At 43.3% G+C, this 17,637-nt stretch overlaps 1 protein-coding gene across 2 annotated transcripts in view; it reads right to left on the bottom strand.

Moving 5' to 3' along the window:
• PRKN (parkin RBR E3 ubiquitin protein ligase) overlaps window positions 1-17,637 on the bottom strand; it is a 1,451,839-nt gene that overhangs the window by 862,046 nt on the left and 572,156 nt on the right. For both annotated transcript variants that reach the window (XM_059714743.1, XM_019479720.2), the window contains exon 4: window positions 4,146-4,264. In XM_059714743.1, coding sequence (XP_059570726.1) covers window positions 4,146-4,264 — 119 coding nt within the window. The remainder of the gene's footprint in view (window positions 1-4,145; window positions 4,265-17,637) is intronic.

The following is a 17,637-nucleotide window of genomic DNA, read 5'->3' on the forward strand; positions in this document are numbered from 1 at the left end:
AACATTAGATGTATATTATAGTTATGGGCATAAGTACCATATGAAAGCCTAAAATAGATCAAGTAGACAAAATAAACCATTTCACATTCTTTAAGGAGGAAATAACACTCCTTCTCTCCCCCTCATTTGGAATGTCATACTGCAGGAAAATATGAACCCTTTGAAACTTGTGAGCTTGAAAAAAAATAAAAAAATCTTAGTTTTGGCAGATGCTGCTGCTACAAAGTTTCTGGTAAGCTTCTGTACATCTCTAATTTAAAATATGCTAATAGAAAAACAAACAGCTGCACTCTGCTCATTTAATAAAAATTAACAGCTTGCATATATTCCTTATGTTATTTACCTCATATTCTGCCAAAAAACACATAGCCTGCATAGATTAAAAACAGATAAATATTTAAGGCATGTCTAGAGATATATCCCATTAGCACTTTTTGTAGTGGGGTTTCTCCATTAGAGTTTTAAGGATTTCCTAAAACAGTCAATACTTTTTCCCCCACAAGTAATCATACAAATTTAAAAAGCCTAAAAAAATATAATAAATAAAATCTCAACCATTTGGAGGGAGAGGGATGCAATGGCTTAGCCTGCCTACAGGCAAAGATAAATTGCTTTCAGGACAACTAGAAAAAGAGGGAAGACATTTCAAAGACAAAAAGGAAAGAGATGTGGACAGAAGATGCAATAGTGATATGGCAGACTAAGATCCTAAGACCATTTTTGGAGATGCAAAGCTGGTCTGCCGATTCATCTTAGCACATTAGATGGCACTCATTAACGCCGAATCACCAAAACAGGAGACTGAACATCTGGTGACCTAAGAAGGAACTAAATGAAAAAAAAAAAAATAGATAAACCTGCAGGGAGAAATCCTATGAATAATGAGCATGAGAGAAGGCTAATATTAAGATCTATTTGGATCCATACATTCAATACTTCCTTGCTTAAGTTTGAGGCAGCAGAATTAAAACATATTCCATGAAGTCAGCAAGTTTGCACAAGAACCTAAATTATGCAGCGCCGTCAATGAAACCAGGGACCTGCCACTTCTTTTATAATCCAATTTCCTCTACTGAAACAATATTTTTCCAGTAGTATTCACAATATTTGTTTGAATACGAACCAAAGTGACTGTAAATATAAATTAAAATAATTTCATTTTCAAATCAGAATGAGGTAATGAAGTTTCAAATCACAGGGTAATGATGACTTCATTTAAGCCAATATTGATCAAGCAACATTAAAAGTGTGACATGAAAAAGAAGGACTATTTAAATATTTTATGTAGTTGGATCCATATTCTTGGTCCTCTGAAGCTCATTGCTATCTAATCTGGTGATGGCACTTCAGCTCTGGAAAGAGTCTTAAAAATAAATAAAGAAAGAAATAAAGAAATAAATAAAAAGTGTAGGTCTTACCAGGAATCCCCATAGTTCTTTTCTGGTTGATTTAGTTAAAGAGCAAAAATGTAGTCCTACTTATGGCCAACACTCTTTAAGCAGCTCTGACAGAAGCAAGAATAGTTGTCTTCATTTTATAGCCAAATGAAACTAAAGTAGAGAAGTTAAGACCAAGAAAACCTTATTTTCAGAACTGCTCTATACTGAATTTCAAATTAAGTCCACAAACACTGGAAATGTTCAGTACCTCTAAAATCAGGCATCTTATTCAGATGCCCAAATAAGGTCCCTAACTTCAGATATACACATCTAAAAACACTGAACCAGGAGCTTAAGAGTAGGATATCCAATTCTGGGATAATCAAAATTAGAGAAAGCTTTTGAAAAGCTTACTAAAATGACTTATGCAAGACTACAGCAGGAGTTGCTATTAGTACACAGCTAATTGCTCAGGAGACTTGGGTTCATCCTGCAACCACTAATTTATGACCCTCCTTTCTCTTGTTAGAAATAGTAAGATGACTGTAACTAGTAATTAATTTCTTCAAGTCCAGAAGGAAGAAAGTGCTTCCCTTCCCCATATTCTGTGAGAGTCTTCAATTCAGAATGACATATCATTAAAAATAAGTTCAGATGCATTTAAGTGTTTGGCTGAAATGCTATAAATTATACTTCTTCAAAGCCTCTATTAAAAGTTAGAGATTCAAGTAATTCAGGAAAAAGTATGTGCATGTAAGCGCACACAGGTGTAAGGGTTTGATGGGAATTTTTTATCCACATGTTGCACTGTATGCTTATTATTATTATTTCAGTGAGAATACAGGTTTAAAGATTTAAACTAGCTTCCTACAGAGCTGGACAGACGCACACAAAAGCATCATGGCACTGTACAAGAACATAAAACGTGCAACTTAACAGTCTTTCAAGAACCAAAACTGAAAGCCAAATCTAGACACTTGAAAAAGGAAGCTTCTGTTTTCAACAGATGGTAATCACCACATAGGTCTCCTTGAAACCTGCATGACTGAGGGTGCTCAGCTCTTCTGAAAAGTTGAAAGAAAGAAATCACGCAACAGCCTCAGATGACTGACTCCAGGCCCCATCATAGGAAGGGCTCTCACTCACCATCAGTTAGGGTGACCACCCATCCCTAATTGGGTGGGACAGTCCCAAAACGTGAACATCAATTCCCAATCACAGGCCAAATGACTCGAGAGCATTTGTCCTGGGGATCTGGGTTTTCCGTTCACAGCAAAAAAAATACAGGAAATGGCAGGTTCCCCCTTGCAAGCTGTCAGAGTTCCAGTTTGCAAGAGGCCACTTAGGGCTGAGGGTAGCAGGACATGGGGGGTACCATGTGCATGTGCACATGGCTGAGAATACAGCCAGGCAGTGATGGAAAACAGCTCCCTCCAGGCAAGCTTGGGGTGGGGGCAAAGAAACATAAGGGGGACAGACTGAGGCCCCCACACAGTGAGGGAGGGAGTGGGGCTGGGGCAGCAGATGGAGCCTGGGGTAGAGGGGAATGGAGCCATGGGCAGCTCATTCAAGGGGGTGGCTAGGTAGGGGCAGCAACCTGACACTGGTGCACTCCCAGGGGGGGAATGGGGGGGGCATGTGCCCCCCCAGATTTGTGGGGGGGGTGGAGTGGGGGATGCGGGCTATCCACTGTGGGCTCAGAGCTCCCTGCCCTGGGAGCCCTGCACCAGCCCCACTGCCATGGCAAGTCATTCCCTGCCTACCTGGCAGAAGCAGGGGTGGTGGTGGTGTGGGGTTGTGTCCCCCGCTGCTGCTGGGTGGGTAGGGGAGACCTCACCATGGTGGTGTGGCTGGTGCAGAGCTCCTGGCAGAATTGCAGCAGGTTGGGGAGTCCCAAACCCACAGTGGGCACTCACATCCTCCCCTGTCCCCTATGGACTCCACTCAGCTCTACTCTGGCTGTGCTGAGAGGGGGTGCAGAAATAAAGAAGATGTGGGCATGTGTCCCACCTTTCAGTTTTGAAAAGGTGGTCACCCTACCAGCAGTATGAACACTGAAGTGCCTCAAGACAAAAAAAAAAAAAAAAAGCAAGCAAAAACCACCTTCCAAAACTCTTTTTGCACATGTAATTATACAAACAACCTTCCTTTTCAGGAGGCAAACTGATCCCAACAGAACGAGTTACCTTCTCATTCTACACTTGCCAAAAATAACCCTTTCTTGTTTTGGCCTGTTAAATATGGTAACTGCCTGTGAGGTTAATAAAACCAGCAGCATTTAAATCCTTCCCTGTAATTCAGGAACCTAAATTATTAAATCAGGAAAACAGAGTCTGGTCCACCATCCGTCTCCAGTATCAGCCTTTGGTGTGTAAGGCTTCATAGGACCTAGATGTAACATACTCTGACACAAGCAACCATAACTCTGATCCTCAAAAAGACTTAAATTCAAATTTAAAAATTTAGCAGCTATGAAGTGCCATTTTCTTAGCTAGACTCCTCACATGGCATAAGAGGTAAACCTCTGCTTAAAGCTTTGCAGAATCAGAGCTCAAGTTTGAAATGGTTTCCCATAGTGAACTCCTAAAACAACCAACCAACCAAAAAGAAAGAAAGAAACCAAATAGGGACACAAGTGGAGGGTTAAGTAAATACTAACATTCAACTTAATATTCCAAGCTTTCAATTACAATTAAAACTCCTCAACTGTATCTAGCTATATCTAGTTTTTAATCTATTTTAAAAGTTTGAAAAACTCTTACTTACCCTTGATAGAGTCAGTGTCCCTTGTTTACACATACTGCAGCGCACCCTGAGCTTTCCAGGTTTCACAGCTTGACAGAAACTTTTGCAGAAAACATAAAAGCTGTTGTAACCAGATGCACCTGTTGGTAAAAAGGAAAGAAAAATATTTATTTTATACCAAACCAAAATTAGAGGAGAAAGAATTAGATAGAGAAATAGAAATTAAATACATTTACCAATGTAATACTTTTACAAAGTTTAAGGCTACAAGGAACCATTTCTGCTAATCTGGTCTGACCTCCTTTACAACACAGATAGAAATTTAAATTCGTGGAAGTCTTCTACTTCATGTCTGACAACTGTAGACTAATTAAATTTTTCCCCTCTAGAATATATGCTATCTTTATATGAGGTATAGACAGAAGTGCAGCTCCCAGCTGTAACTCAGAATGATTTTTGCTACCCTAGACCAAACATAAATTCACTGTTGGTTTGGGGAGGGAGGCGGGGGGGGGGGGGGAAAGAGGAGGGGAATCTAGCTGCTAGCTGGGAGCCTGCAGCCAGGTTCCCATTGCAATAGCCAGGGCTCTCTGCCAGTGCTTCCTGTTTTCAGAATGGGTGGTGGGGGAAGGGGGGGCAAGGTAGTGGGGGGGAGCTCATTCTTGGGACTCCCCATCTGGTGCTGAATGGTGGTGTAGGTGAATTAGACCCAAGGGGCTCCAATATACCTGCCCCACCCTCTGGGGGGCTAAAAAGAAACAAAAATACAAAAACCCCAGACTGAACTCTCTCCACTTCCTTTCCCCCCTCTTCCATTCTGAAAACAGTGACAGGTTGAGAGCTCTGCAGACGCAAGTTACAGTAGATGCTATATTTTGAAACATCTTTATCTGATACCTTATGCAATGAAGTGTCATATTTTCACCTGACTGGCCATTTTTTATGTTGTCTGCCACTGTGCACTTGTGTTTGGTCACAGCTATAAACTGCTTTCTGTGGCCAGATCTGGCAGAAATTGTCACTTCTGTCTACACCCTTGATAATTTCCAGGGAGAAGAATCTACTGCAACCTTTAAAAGTTGTTGAATGATTAATTACCTTCACTAGTATAGAGTACCTTATATCTAGTCTGAATTTGTCTGACTTCAATTTTAATCAAATTGAAACTGTATGATAGGTCCCTTGGATGAAGTAAAAAATATGAGTGTGATTCAAACCACAACAAGCGAAAAAAGAATGTAATTTAGCAAATTTCATTTTATATGCTGAAGATTAAAACACATTTCCTTAACCTGACCTAGTCAGCAAGTGTTAGTAAATTGCTGCTAAGGTATCAGGCCAAGCACATTTACAACCAAAATAAAATGAACACATACACAATGCTTTAGGATAGGACATGATTTGATATCCAAAAATTTCATAGGCCTGGGGTAAAGAGCTTGATTTTGATTTTCTGTGCCATCCAGGTTAGTGCTTTGAGCAATGCATACAGTTTGTGGTGCTGTCCTCAGGAAGATTACTGCCACTTCTAAGAGAATAAATCAAGCTCATTGTATAGATTCAAAGGACAGGAAGGGACCTTGAAGGGATCACCTGACTAAACCATCCAGCTAAACATTTGTCGAACCTACACTTAAAAAGCTGCCAGTGACCGAGTGACCTCTGCCAGTGACCTCTTGCCAGCTAATTTGTTCCAGTGCTTTACTGCCTCCATAGTTAGAAAGTGACTGTTATCCAAGCTCCCTGTCCCTTGTTGAAATCAAAGCATGTCAATTCTCGTCCCGTCTGCTGTACAGATACAGAGAACAACTGATCATTGCCTTCTTATAATAACCCTTCTTTGAGTAAATATCAAATCCACCTTTCTCTAGATTAAACAAATCATGCATGTTTCAACCTTTCTTTGTATGTCAGGTTTTCTTCTGGTACTCTCCTCTGAACTCATTCCAATTTGTCCATATCATTCTTCAAGTTTGACACCCACAACTGGACACAATATTCAGTGGAGGCATCACCACTGCTCAAGAATGTTAGACTTAATCTAGAACAGTGGTTTTCAATTTTTTTTGTCAGCATGCCCTTTCACCTGCAAAATATTTCTGCTTGTAGCCCATATACCCACTGCATGTCTATGCTCATGGATGTCGACATGAGGCAACATTATTACTCACCACCTGCTGACCAATTGGAACCTCCACCGCCATTGTTTAAATAAAGGCACATATCTCTTGACAAAGGATTGCATGCCCCTGGGGGACACACACCCCAATTAAAAAAAAAAAAAAAAAAGACTGAATCACAGACCCAAGTAGAACAAATTAAAATGCAGGATGTACCCAAGCTACAAACTTATGAGGCAGATCCAAACTTTCCATTAATATTGAAAGGGTGTCTGGCTGCAAAATCATGTCCCATTATCACAGTGGAATTTCAGTACCCCCAAAGCCCAATGTTTAAAACAAAGAAACCTATACACACTTGTCCAGACTAATCCCCACCACCACTCTTAAAAAGAAACTTACAAGTTATACAGCCAGGTGATGTTTGGCACCCAACTTCTTGAGGAGTTGGTGCCCAACTTCCACTATCTGAGATCTGAAAAAAAATCTCCCTCTAAACAAAATAATCTCTCTCTCTGTTTAGTTGTTCTGAAGGCCACCCCAAAAAACTGCTGTGTATTGTTGCATGATAGTTGACACAAATATATTATTTACGCTAATTGATTTCCTACATATGCAGTGCAACTAGCTCTTAAACCTAACTCACCAATAAGCCCCCTAGGCCAAGAGAGGAGATAGTTTAGGTGTTTCCAGAGAATATTTACATGATTGCATTATCAAAAGCAGCAGCTTCATAGTGGAGCTTTAGCAATATTCAGAAGAAGCACCTCTGATCTGTTTCCAAACTCTAAGAAACACAAGCACATTTCTAGAACAGTGATACATCTAACAAGGTTATTTTTCCTTTACATCGCCCACTCTTGAGTTCTCTTTATGTTTCACTGGGTGGGGAAGAAGGGATGGGGAATAGAAAAATGACTCACTGAAAATAAATGCAAGAGAACAGAATTAACTAATTTAGGTCTGCTGAAAATTGCTGGCCACATATCTAGATCTGTAAATTAAAGGTCATTGTACTTGCTCAAAGGATATTTTATTCAACAATGATTTAAATTAAACACATAAATATTACTGAAAATAATTAAATAACATAATATAATTTGGTGAGCCTTTCTTTGTTTGGCTGTTAGCTTGGGCCTTGTGCTCTGAGCAGTTGGTGAGTGCTGTTAGTCGAGTGATTGCTGCCTGTGTCTGACAAAAATTTTAACAAGGGAGTTGAACCAGTCCAGGCCCAGAAAAGCCAGGGAGTGAGTGAACAGGGAGGGCAAAACAGGGTAGTATGCAAGTAGTTTGCAGGTCAGATTGCCATCCTCCTCTTTGAAGGGGAGTCTTTAAGGTAAGTTCTTTCTTTAATTAAGGCTAATTAACCTAGATATTTTGCAGACATAGCTAAAACTCAGCAGTTAGATCAATACTTAATTCCCTTGTTTAATAATTAGCTGTAATTAGGGCAGAGTAACGCTAAACAGAAGGTCAATCTGTAAGTTCAAAGTTTTTAGTCTAAGGGAACCCATAAATCAAATCCTTCTTAAAAAGAGGAAACTAAGTTTTAACACTAAAAAAAAAAAATACATGCAGAAAGAAGTCCAGCAGCAGCATGGGGGCTACCCACATTATTGCACCAAGTGCAGCATACATCTGCCCAAGGGCAGGTGTCATGGGCGCACATGGTACAAGGAACTCCTGGTTCTAGGAGAGCAAGTACATTATCTCAGTGTTAGAGTGGCAAAACTGAAGCAGCTATAGGAGGCGGAGAAGTTCACAGGCTTTCAGGGACATTGTAGAGCAGTCCCACCTCTGCTATAAACAGCTCCCATGGTGTTGAAGAGGATGAGAGCCTTGGGGATAGAGGGCATCAAGTGGGGAAGGAAGGAAACTGTCCCTTAGATGGCACCCACCTTCTAGCTGATGTTACAGTGTCCTCTTGCACTGAGGTTCCTTCCTTTAGATGAGTGGTAGTGGTGGGCAATTTAATTATTAGACACATAAGGTGCATACACACATGCCAAGTCTACTTAAACCACATAGACTTAGTTAAGTCATGCTGGAGTATACACATGTATAGCTCCTTGACATGGTGGCAGCCATCTTGTGAGCTAAGTTGACTTAACTAATTCAACTCAAAGTAATACTCCACACAGGTATATTCTGTTGTACCACATTTAAATGGACTCTGCTCTACCTGCATACATATGCTCTGACAGTTAGGTCAACTTTAAAAGTTAAGTTAGCTTAACTGTCAGAAAGTTAGTATGTATGTATGCACCCATAGATAACTTGGTTTGTGACAACTTGGTTTGTGAGAGGACCTCATGGTGACCTGAGTGTCAAGTGCAAAGGTAGTGGAGTTCATGAGATGTGTAGATAGAATGCTAGGCACAGCTGGGGAGGAGTGGATGGCTGTGGTCTGTGTGGATACCAACAACATGGGTAAGGGTAGCAGAGGTTGTGGAAGCTAAATTTAGGCTGCTAGGTAGGAGGTTGAAGCCCAAGACCTCTATGGTAGCCTTCTTTGAAATGCTTCTAGTGCCACATACAGGGCCAGGTAGACAGGCAGAGCTCCAGAATTTCAATGGATGGCTAAGACCACTGTAGTAGGGAGGAAGGGTTTAGGTTTATTAGGAACTGGGAAGCCTTTTGGAACAGGGGAGCCTCTATAGAAAGTCTGGTCTTGACCCAAGCCCAAATGGTACCAAACTGCTGAAATGTGACATTAAAGAGGTGGTAGAGCAGCTTTAAACAAGAAAAAGGATGGGGGGGGGAGGAGGGGGAGGGATGACAGGTGTGGAACAGCACACAGTTCAGCCTGACATACCCTATATGGATGAGGCGGTAAAAACAAACAAGCATACAACCAAAAACAAAACAAAAAGTGGGTGAAGATGAGCACAAGAATAAAAGGCCACACAGAAGCAGCCAAGGTGGCAACAAGAAAAAGTGCACATGCTTCTATACTAATTCTAGAAGTTAAAGATCAAAGGTGGGGGAACTTGAATGCTTAGCAGTAAATAATGATATTGACATTATAGGTATGTCCAAATCAGTGGAATGAGGAAACTCAATGACATGCTGTAATATCAGGACAGAAGTTTTCAGGACTGGCTGGATCATCGGGCTCAGAGGGTAGCAATCAATGGCTTGATGTTTAGTTGGCAGCCAGTATCAAGTGGAGTGCCCCAGGGGTCAGTTCCAAGGCTAGTTGATAGTTCAATATTTTCATTAATGAACTGGAAGATAGGATTGAGTGCACCCTCAGCAAGTTTGCAGATGACACCAAGATAGGGGAAGGAGTAGATATACTGGAGGATAGGGCTAGGATTCAGACACCTTAATAAATTGGAGAATTGGACAAAAAGAAAATCTCATGGGGCACATCCTGATAAGCGCACATGTTTAGCTTGCGGCACCTCAAACCCATCTGAGGCACTGCAGACTGAACACAGTGCATGTGTGTTGGCTTGCTGTGCTGCTGATTAGCAGTGTGGCAAGTTCTCTTTGACACTGAATAATCCTGGTGTAAAGGGAAAAAAAAAAAAAAAACACCACTGAAAAAAGTGGTGAGGAGCACATGGCAGCAGTATGCACCACAGGAAACTGGAGTCTGACTGGCCAGAGCCACACCCCAGCTGCTGCCCTGGCTCCAAGCAGCTGGACTGACACCCTGATAGCCCTAGCCTCCTCTATCCCATCCAGGTCTATTTAACACAAAGGAAAAAGAATTGTCTCACTAGGAGGGTAGTAAAATAATGAAAAAGAATAACCAGAGAAATTGTGGAATCTCCATCCTTGGAGGTTAAGACCCAGCTAGACAAAGCCTCAGCTGGGATGGTCCTTCTTTGAGCAGGGAATTGGACTGGATGATCTCCTGAGTTACCTTCCAACCCTAATTTTCTATCATCTCTGTGATTACCAAGAAAAGTTGCATTGGCCATGACTTCCCAGGAAATCAACTAAAAAACCCAAACTTAATAAAAATAAAATGTTGGTTCCCCAGTGGGAGGCAATAGTCTTCACTGTGGCTGTGGCTCAGCCTCATGGCCCAGCCTCACAGCTCATCCAGGAGGAGAAGGCACAGGCTGGTGAGGTTGTACAAAGGGTAGTTACCAAGATGGCAACTGCCTCCACATGCCTCTCTGCCAATCAGCACTGAGGAGTGGGGCCGCACAAAGGGCAGCTAGTGGTCAGGATGGCAGCTACCCCCTCATCCTTGTTACGTCTCAGCTGTGTGTTCTTGGGCAACCCTGGCACAGGATGCAGTCTGTCTGACTCACAAAGGACTCACCCCCCCCTCCCTCCCTCCCCTCCTCTACTTAATTAAACTAATTAAGATGCAGTGAGAGACACACCTAAGACCCTCCAGATAAGGGTGACAAGAGTGAATCAACTGCCCTAGGTCTTATTTACATCCGAGATGGAACCAGATGACCATTCATTTACATGAGAGATGGAGAACAGAAAGCCTGAAGCAGAGACTGCAGTGAATTCTGGGACCAGAGAAGCAGGGGAGCACTGCATGATGGGGAATCTGTGCTCTAAATGTTAATCAACCCATGTTCACACACACCCAGCTCAGCATTTATCAGACCAGTTCTAATCTGAATTTACTAAGGACTCCCCCCCCCCAGACACACACACACACACACACCTCTAAATTGAATAGGCATCTTGGGCCGTACATTCCCCAGTCCCACTATGGGAGGCCTATTTAAACTTGATTGACTAAAAACTCAGTTGCCGGGTTAGGGAATGCTGAGGCAAGAGACCAAGTCAGAGGGGGTATGGGCAACATTTGAACAATGGTTAAGGATTCATCACAGCATCCAGCCTGCTGGAGCCCTAATCACAGGTGTTGTCATATCTTTCCCGAGACGACTGGTAGGAGTCCTCTCCACAAAAGGTTATGAGCACCCCAATAATTGTCTTAAGTCTGTTAAAAGACTATAGTAAGATCTGGAAAAGTCATGCTAAGCTGAGGCTTGTGCACAACAAGTAAAAATCCAAAATCCTGATGCTGCAAGCTATCCATTGTTCCTGAAGAAACCATGAGATATCCCATCAGTATATCTGCCATCCATAGGAATTTCAAGCTGGCTCCCAAGTATTTGGGTTACTCCCTAATCGTAAGTGTTTCCTGATTATCAATCAGTTTCCTGAGATGGTCCAAACCAGATAACCCCTTATCAATAGAAAAGACAATGATTTACACTACTGAGGGTGCTTCGAAGCAGCTGAACTGAGGGTATAAAAATCTGTAAGTGTGTGTGCTCCAAGAAGGAGAAGAAGGAGAGGAAAAGGAAAGAAGAAGAAAACTCCTGTGCTGACACCATCCCCTGTCGTTCTTGGGACACTGGAAGAACAGATCGTCTCTCTCTTCAAGGATTGTGCTACAGACTGTGCCTGTCAGCTTTGCAGCCTGAGTACCTTGGACTAGGTGAGATTCCAGTGCTCGCTCTCTCTCTCTCTCTCTTCTCTCTAGGCATAAACTTCTGAACCTGAACTGTATTAGTTAAGCTTGAGCTAAGTTTCCCCAAATACTTAGTGAAACCAGGGTAGTATTGTCATTGTTTGTATTTGTTTTTCTTTTGCATGTCTATTACTACTAGTACTGTTATATATTTCATATGCTTAGCAATAAATAACTTTTATAGTCAAACTGGTAGTAATTGGGTATATTTTTCCTTCTCTGCTTCTCTTTCCTCTCATGCTCTGCAGCAACGCTTCTTTTACCTAAGCTAAAGATCCCTGTGAAGCCCAAAAATATTGTGGGGCCTGCTCATCAAGAGGCCAAAGATTGGGACGTGCTGAGTTTGAAACACATAAGGGGATCAGCTTGTACAGGCTGATTGACCCAGTTTGACTCAGACGTGCCCTTATGAACTGAATGCTGGCCCATGAGGGTGTCAGCTGGACACCCAGCCGGATTCAGAGGGATTCTGTTTACGTGCGTGCTTGTGTCTGACTGCAGTTTATTGTTGCTCTTATGAACTGATTCTTGGCATATGAGGGTGTCAGCCTGTACATGCTGATCAGCCCGGCCAGGTCAGGCGTGTCACGTTAATTTGTGTGTGTTTGTGTGTATGACTGTTTTGGTGACTGGAGGAACCCAGTCCCATTGAGATTGAGTCTTGCAAGATAGCTCCACTGGGGGTAAGGGCTTGCAGAAGGGAGAGATACAGCTCCGTACAGTAACACAAGCAGCACATTGACAGAATCATCAAGACCCTAGAAACTATCCCTAATAAATGAGCACACCCCAAAGTAAAGGGCAAATTTGGTAACATCTTTCCTCCTCCCAGGCCTCTCCAATCAGTACTGAGGGCTGGCGCTGCCAAAAAGTGACTGAGAAATTGGCTTTTGGGTCTTGACCAAGCCATGAAAATTGATTCCCCTCACTGCAAGATAGGTACCTCCATAGCCATAGGATATTGGGCAAGATGGATCTATGGTCTGACACAGTAAATGGTATTTTTTCTAAGTAAACATTAGAAGTACAATTCACTAGTAATTAGTTCTGAGCTGGAAGAAGCACCTCCAGAATTAAAATGAAGTCTATATATTTGCCTATTCAGTACCTGGTAACACTGTTGAGAGCAGCAGTTAGTGACTAACAGGTTGGAGTTTTCAGCAACTTGGACGAGGGGGTGGAAAGCACGCTGTCCAAGTTTGCTGATGACACTAAGATGTGGGGTGAGGTGGACACACTTGAAGGGAGAGAGAGGCTGCAAATAGATTTAGACAGACTACAAAAGCGGACAGACGAGAATAGGATGGTGTTCAATGTAGACAAATGCAGAGTGCTGCACCTTGGGAGAAGGAATCCACAGCATACATACAGGCTGGGGAGTTCCCTTCTTGAAAGCACAGAGGCGGAAAGGGATCTTGGAGTCATTATTGACTCCAAGATGAACATGAGCCGCCAATGCCAGCAATGCTGCAGCCAATGCCAATGCCGCAGCCAGAAAGGCCAGCCATACCTTGTCATGCATCCAAAGGTGCATCTCAAGCCGGTCCAGAGAGGTGATACTCCCCCTCTATGCAACTTTGGTCAGACTTCAGTTGGAGTACTGTGTCCAGTACTGGGTGCCGCACTTCAAAAGGGATGTGGCCAGCCTGGAAAGGGTTCAGAGGAGGGCCACCCGCTTGATGAGAGGGCACCAGGACAGGCCCTACGAGGAGAGACTGAGGGACCTGAACCTGTTCAGCCTCAGCAAGAGGAGGCTGAGGAGGGACCTGGCGGCTGCCTACAAACTCCTCAGGGGAGATCAACAGCAAATAGATTGAGCAACACCACCTGGGGTGACAAGGAACAATGGTAATAAGCTGATGGAGAATAGGTTTAGGTTGGAGATCAGAAGGCAATATTTTACAGTTAGGGTGGCCAAAATCTGGAACCAACTTCTCAGGGAAGTGGTCCTCGCCCCTACCTTGGGCAAATTCAAGAGGAGGTTGGATGATCACCTGTCTGGGGTCTTGTGAACCCAGCATTCATTCCTGCCTATGGCAGGGGGTCAGGCTAGATGATCTGTTCAGGTCCCTCCTGACCCTAGCTACTATGAACTATGAATAATCTAGTCATCTGTCTACGTGTACCTAGACAGAGACCAGTCCTCTCCACCAAAATTAACTTTGGAAAAGCTACCAAATACTAATCATGTTCTACTGGAGTAAGCTTAATTTCAATTAGGTACCAAAGAAATAAAAATTTTAAAAAAATTAAGGGTGATGTTAAAAATGCAGGTTTAAAAACAGGTTACACTATTTTTAAATGGCTGCCTAATATGGGAATAGGGCTAACAAATGAAGTGCTGTAATGCTGTAAGATGCAAGTTTCTTGGAGCTAGGTTCACAATTAACAACTGCTTTGTGAGATAGTGCCCAAACTATTTGTTCCTGAGAAATAACTGTATTATTGTGACATATATGAACATGAAGATTAACTTGGCAGAAATCAACCCAGCTGACTGTCACAATAAAAACAGAAGGGGTATTAGAGGCCTGGATTGCTAATTTCCCCGTATAAAGTAAACCTTCTGGAAATTGCAGTATGTTAACCCAATGGATGCTTCTACTGAGTTCTTCCTTTTCATGAATCCTCCCCCCCCCCCCACGAAAAAGCAAAAAATGAACAAAACACAGTACCTTTAACATGCAAGAAATTGTGTTTAGAATAGATCTAGCTGAAGCAGTTAAGCAAGAGAAATCCATACAAAGACCCAGAATAATTTTTGGATCATCTTTCCTGAAGCAAGGCAGCCAGAGATTGAGAGCACTACAGGGGGGATGCTCTGATTTTAGGGAAGAGAGTAAAGGGAGATTTGGAGCAACTCATCAACCATTTTAGGCAGATAGATTGGTATGAATCTCACATTCCTATAGTCACATTATTAGGCCTGAATATTGAACAGCATCACTAGGAACGTGGGTAAAACCAGTCAAAATTAAAGGTATACATGCCAAGAGCTGTCATGCTGTCCTAAACAGACCATGGCAGTATAACATCAGTTATCCCTACTAACAGGTAATAACAGTCTGGATCTTAGCGAGCAGATTATATACCAGTGTATCCCCTATTTGGATGGGTGGGGTGGGGGGAGGGGAAAGGGATCCACTTCATACACACTATATATCTTCTCTGAAGTGAAATTAAATGCAAAAATATAATCATAGCACAATACCAGCAATCATTAAGACTGCTCCAACATCAACCTTACCACTTTGACTGAATCATTTTATAGGTTTTTATGAAGTTTTCTATTAATATTTTATAACACTGACACTCAGGTACAATGAGAGTATGCAGCAAATTACCAATTAAAAACACTAAAGCCCCACCCAGTTTTAAGTGTTAGTTCTAATACTGAAGGTGTGCACAGCATACACATAAGTTAAAATCTACTAGTTAATTTCATAGTCTTATAAAATGTTTAAGGGAGGAGTAATTGTACTTATATTTCTAGTTCTTGTCTTCCAAGGAGGAACAGTGACAGCAATGTCACCTTTCTGATCCATGCTTCACACATGTGGCTGGCAGGAGTCCTCTAGTTATGAGATCAAGTATCAGTTAAGTAGTTGTCAACCATTAATGGGCTAGTATATACCTGCTTGCCCTTTCCCCAATACTAGGGTTACCATATGTCCAGGTTTTCCCAGACATGTCCTCCTTTTGGATCCTCTGGTCTTCATCCAGGTGGTTTTTTAAAATATACTCAAATGTCTGGGATTTTGCTCTGATCAACATTAATGTTTTCCCCAGTGCTTCCTGGCTTGCCCTAGCAAAATAGAGCTGTTTGGGGCAGGGATGGGGAGGGGAGAGGGCAATAGGAAGAAGAGGACACTACGTGCATCTGCACATGTGGCCAGCATGCATACAGGCAGTGTGGTAGAAGCAGCCCCAGCAGCTGGATGCAGGTAATTATGGGGAGCAGGAGTTGGAGGGCCAGGGAAAGGGGTGCGTGTGGGAGTACAAGAGTGCGCACACGCCAGCTTTGATAGAAGTTGGAAGAGTGGGTGGCTGGGAATGCGGACAGGTGTCGGGGGGCTCATTGCAGAGCCCCCAACACAGCATGGGACAGTGGGGATTGGCCCTCTGCCTGGCAGCAGCAGGTGAGCGGGGGCTTTTTTTTTCCTCCTTTTTAAAAAACATGTTTTTAAGAGCTGGAAGCTGGGTGAGTGGGTGGGGCAGCCATTGAGAGCAGGCAGAGGATGGGTCCAATTCAGAGATTCGGCCAATTCAGCTGTGACTAAATCTCTGAATCAGATTCAGCCAAATTCTTCTGGGACAGTGATTCAAATCACTGTCCCCTAAATTGGTCAGATCTGAAGCAAATACTAGCCACTTTGTCCAGGCCTAATTATTACAACAAAGATTGAAAGGCAACCTAAGACATTACCCTAAAATAATCATTCCCCAGTTTTTACAGCTTGTCATAATGGCACTGAGAAATTGGTTTGATCTCCCTTTTTCAAGTTGAATAGTTCAGTATCAGTCATCGCTGGAGTTAATGTTTATTCTAAGACTTTAATGTCCCTAGGTGAGTCAGACTGCTAGCAACTGATGATGTCAAGAATTATTATATTAATAAAAAAAAAAACAAACAAACTTAATTTCTGTTCATTATAGATTACAAGATCATCTGCAACATACAGAGGTAAAGTCTTTAATATCTCTAAAACAGGGGGCCTTCCCTGGGCCAGTTAAAAGTTGGCCCGCCCACCTGTTTCTGAGCTAACCGCCCACCTCTCTCGTCTGCCACACCGTGGTGTTTAATAATTGGTGTCTTAATTAGATGGGAGGCTGCCCTTTGATAGCTCTGTTCTCCTGGGACTATGTATGCAGTTCCAACCACCCTGGTACTGCATCCCAAGCCATACACACATACCCCTCATACCACAACTAGTACTCCTGGGTCTCACAGGGACTCTCACCCCTCCCTGGAGCAACAGGTCATTGTGCTCTCCCTTGCTGTAATTTCTGACTCACACTCAGCCTCCTCTCAGCAGAGGGTTTACTGGGGTCAGGACTCACCCCTAGCTTCCTGGCTGAGCCCCTCTATTCAGCCTTAGGCCCAACTATGGCCTCAGGCATCCAAAAAACATACCTTGGCCTACTGCCCACACATGGTATTCCCACTATGCCCACTCTAGGGCCTCTACACTATGCCCCACCCTGGGGTCTGCTCATTGTCTTCCCAATCAATTACTCATGGGGCTGGCCCTTGCGTTGCCTTTCAGGCTTACTCTCAGTTTGGCCCTACTCAATGCACCCCTAGGACTGCCCTTCAGGCCTACTCCCTGTTCAGCCCGAATCAGCCCCCCTCATGCACAGCCCTTCAGGCCTACTCCTGTTCAATCCTACTCTGTGTGGGGCCATCTACATCCCTGCCCCCACAGGGCCTTCACAACTGCCTTCTCTTTCTCCAGGGCCATACAACTATCCTGAACCAGGGGCCTCCTGGGTCTCCCTCCCCTGGAGGGCCAGGTGGCCACAACTGTGCCTGGCCCTTGTACCCACTAAACTGTGGGGTTTAAGGCACCCTGACCCACCTTTCAACAGGGTGGTAACTGGCCTGGCATTTCCTGGGGGCTCCCACACCACTAGGAGCCCAACCAGGCCACCCAAGTCTGGCAGGGTGCAATTTTAGGTCATGCCCAGGACCAAGAGCCTCCTAGCCATCCCTATAAGCTCTTGCCCTTACCTCCATGTGTTCCTGCTACAGCTCAGCTAGGTGATGTTTCCGCCTAGGCTGGCAGCAGCAAACTGAAGCATTTATATACCTGGTTCTCAAAATGGCTACTGGCATCAAGCACCTGCTAGCAGCCTGACTTTGCCTTTAAAGTGGCAGGCACCCAAATGTGCACTGCCACAATCCCCTTAAATGAATGAGAAAAGATTT

This window comes from Alligator mississippiensis, chromosome 1 (assembly GCF_030867095.1).
Source record: "Alligator mississippiensis isolate rAllMis1 chromosome 1, rAllMis1, whole genome shotgun sequence".
Classification (NCBI taxonomy): Eukaryota; Metazoa; Chordata; order Crocodylia; family Alligatoridae; genus Alligator; species Alligator mississippiensis.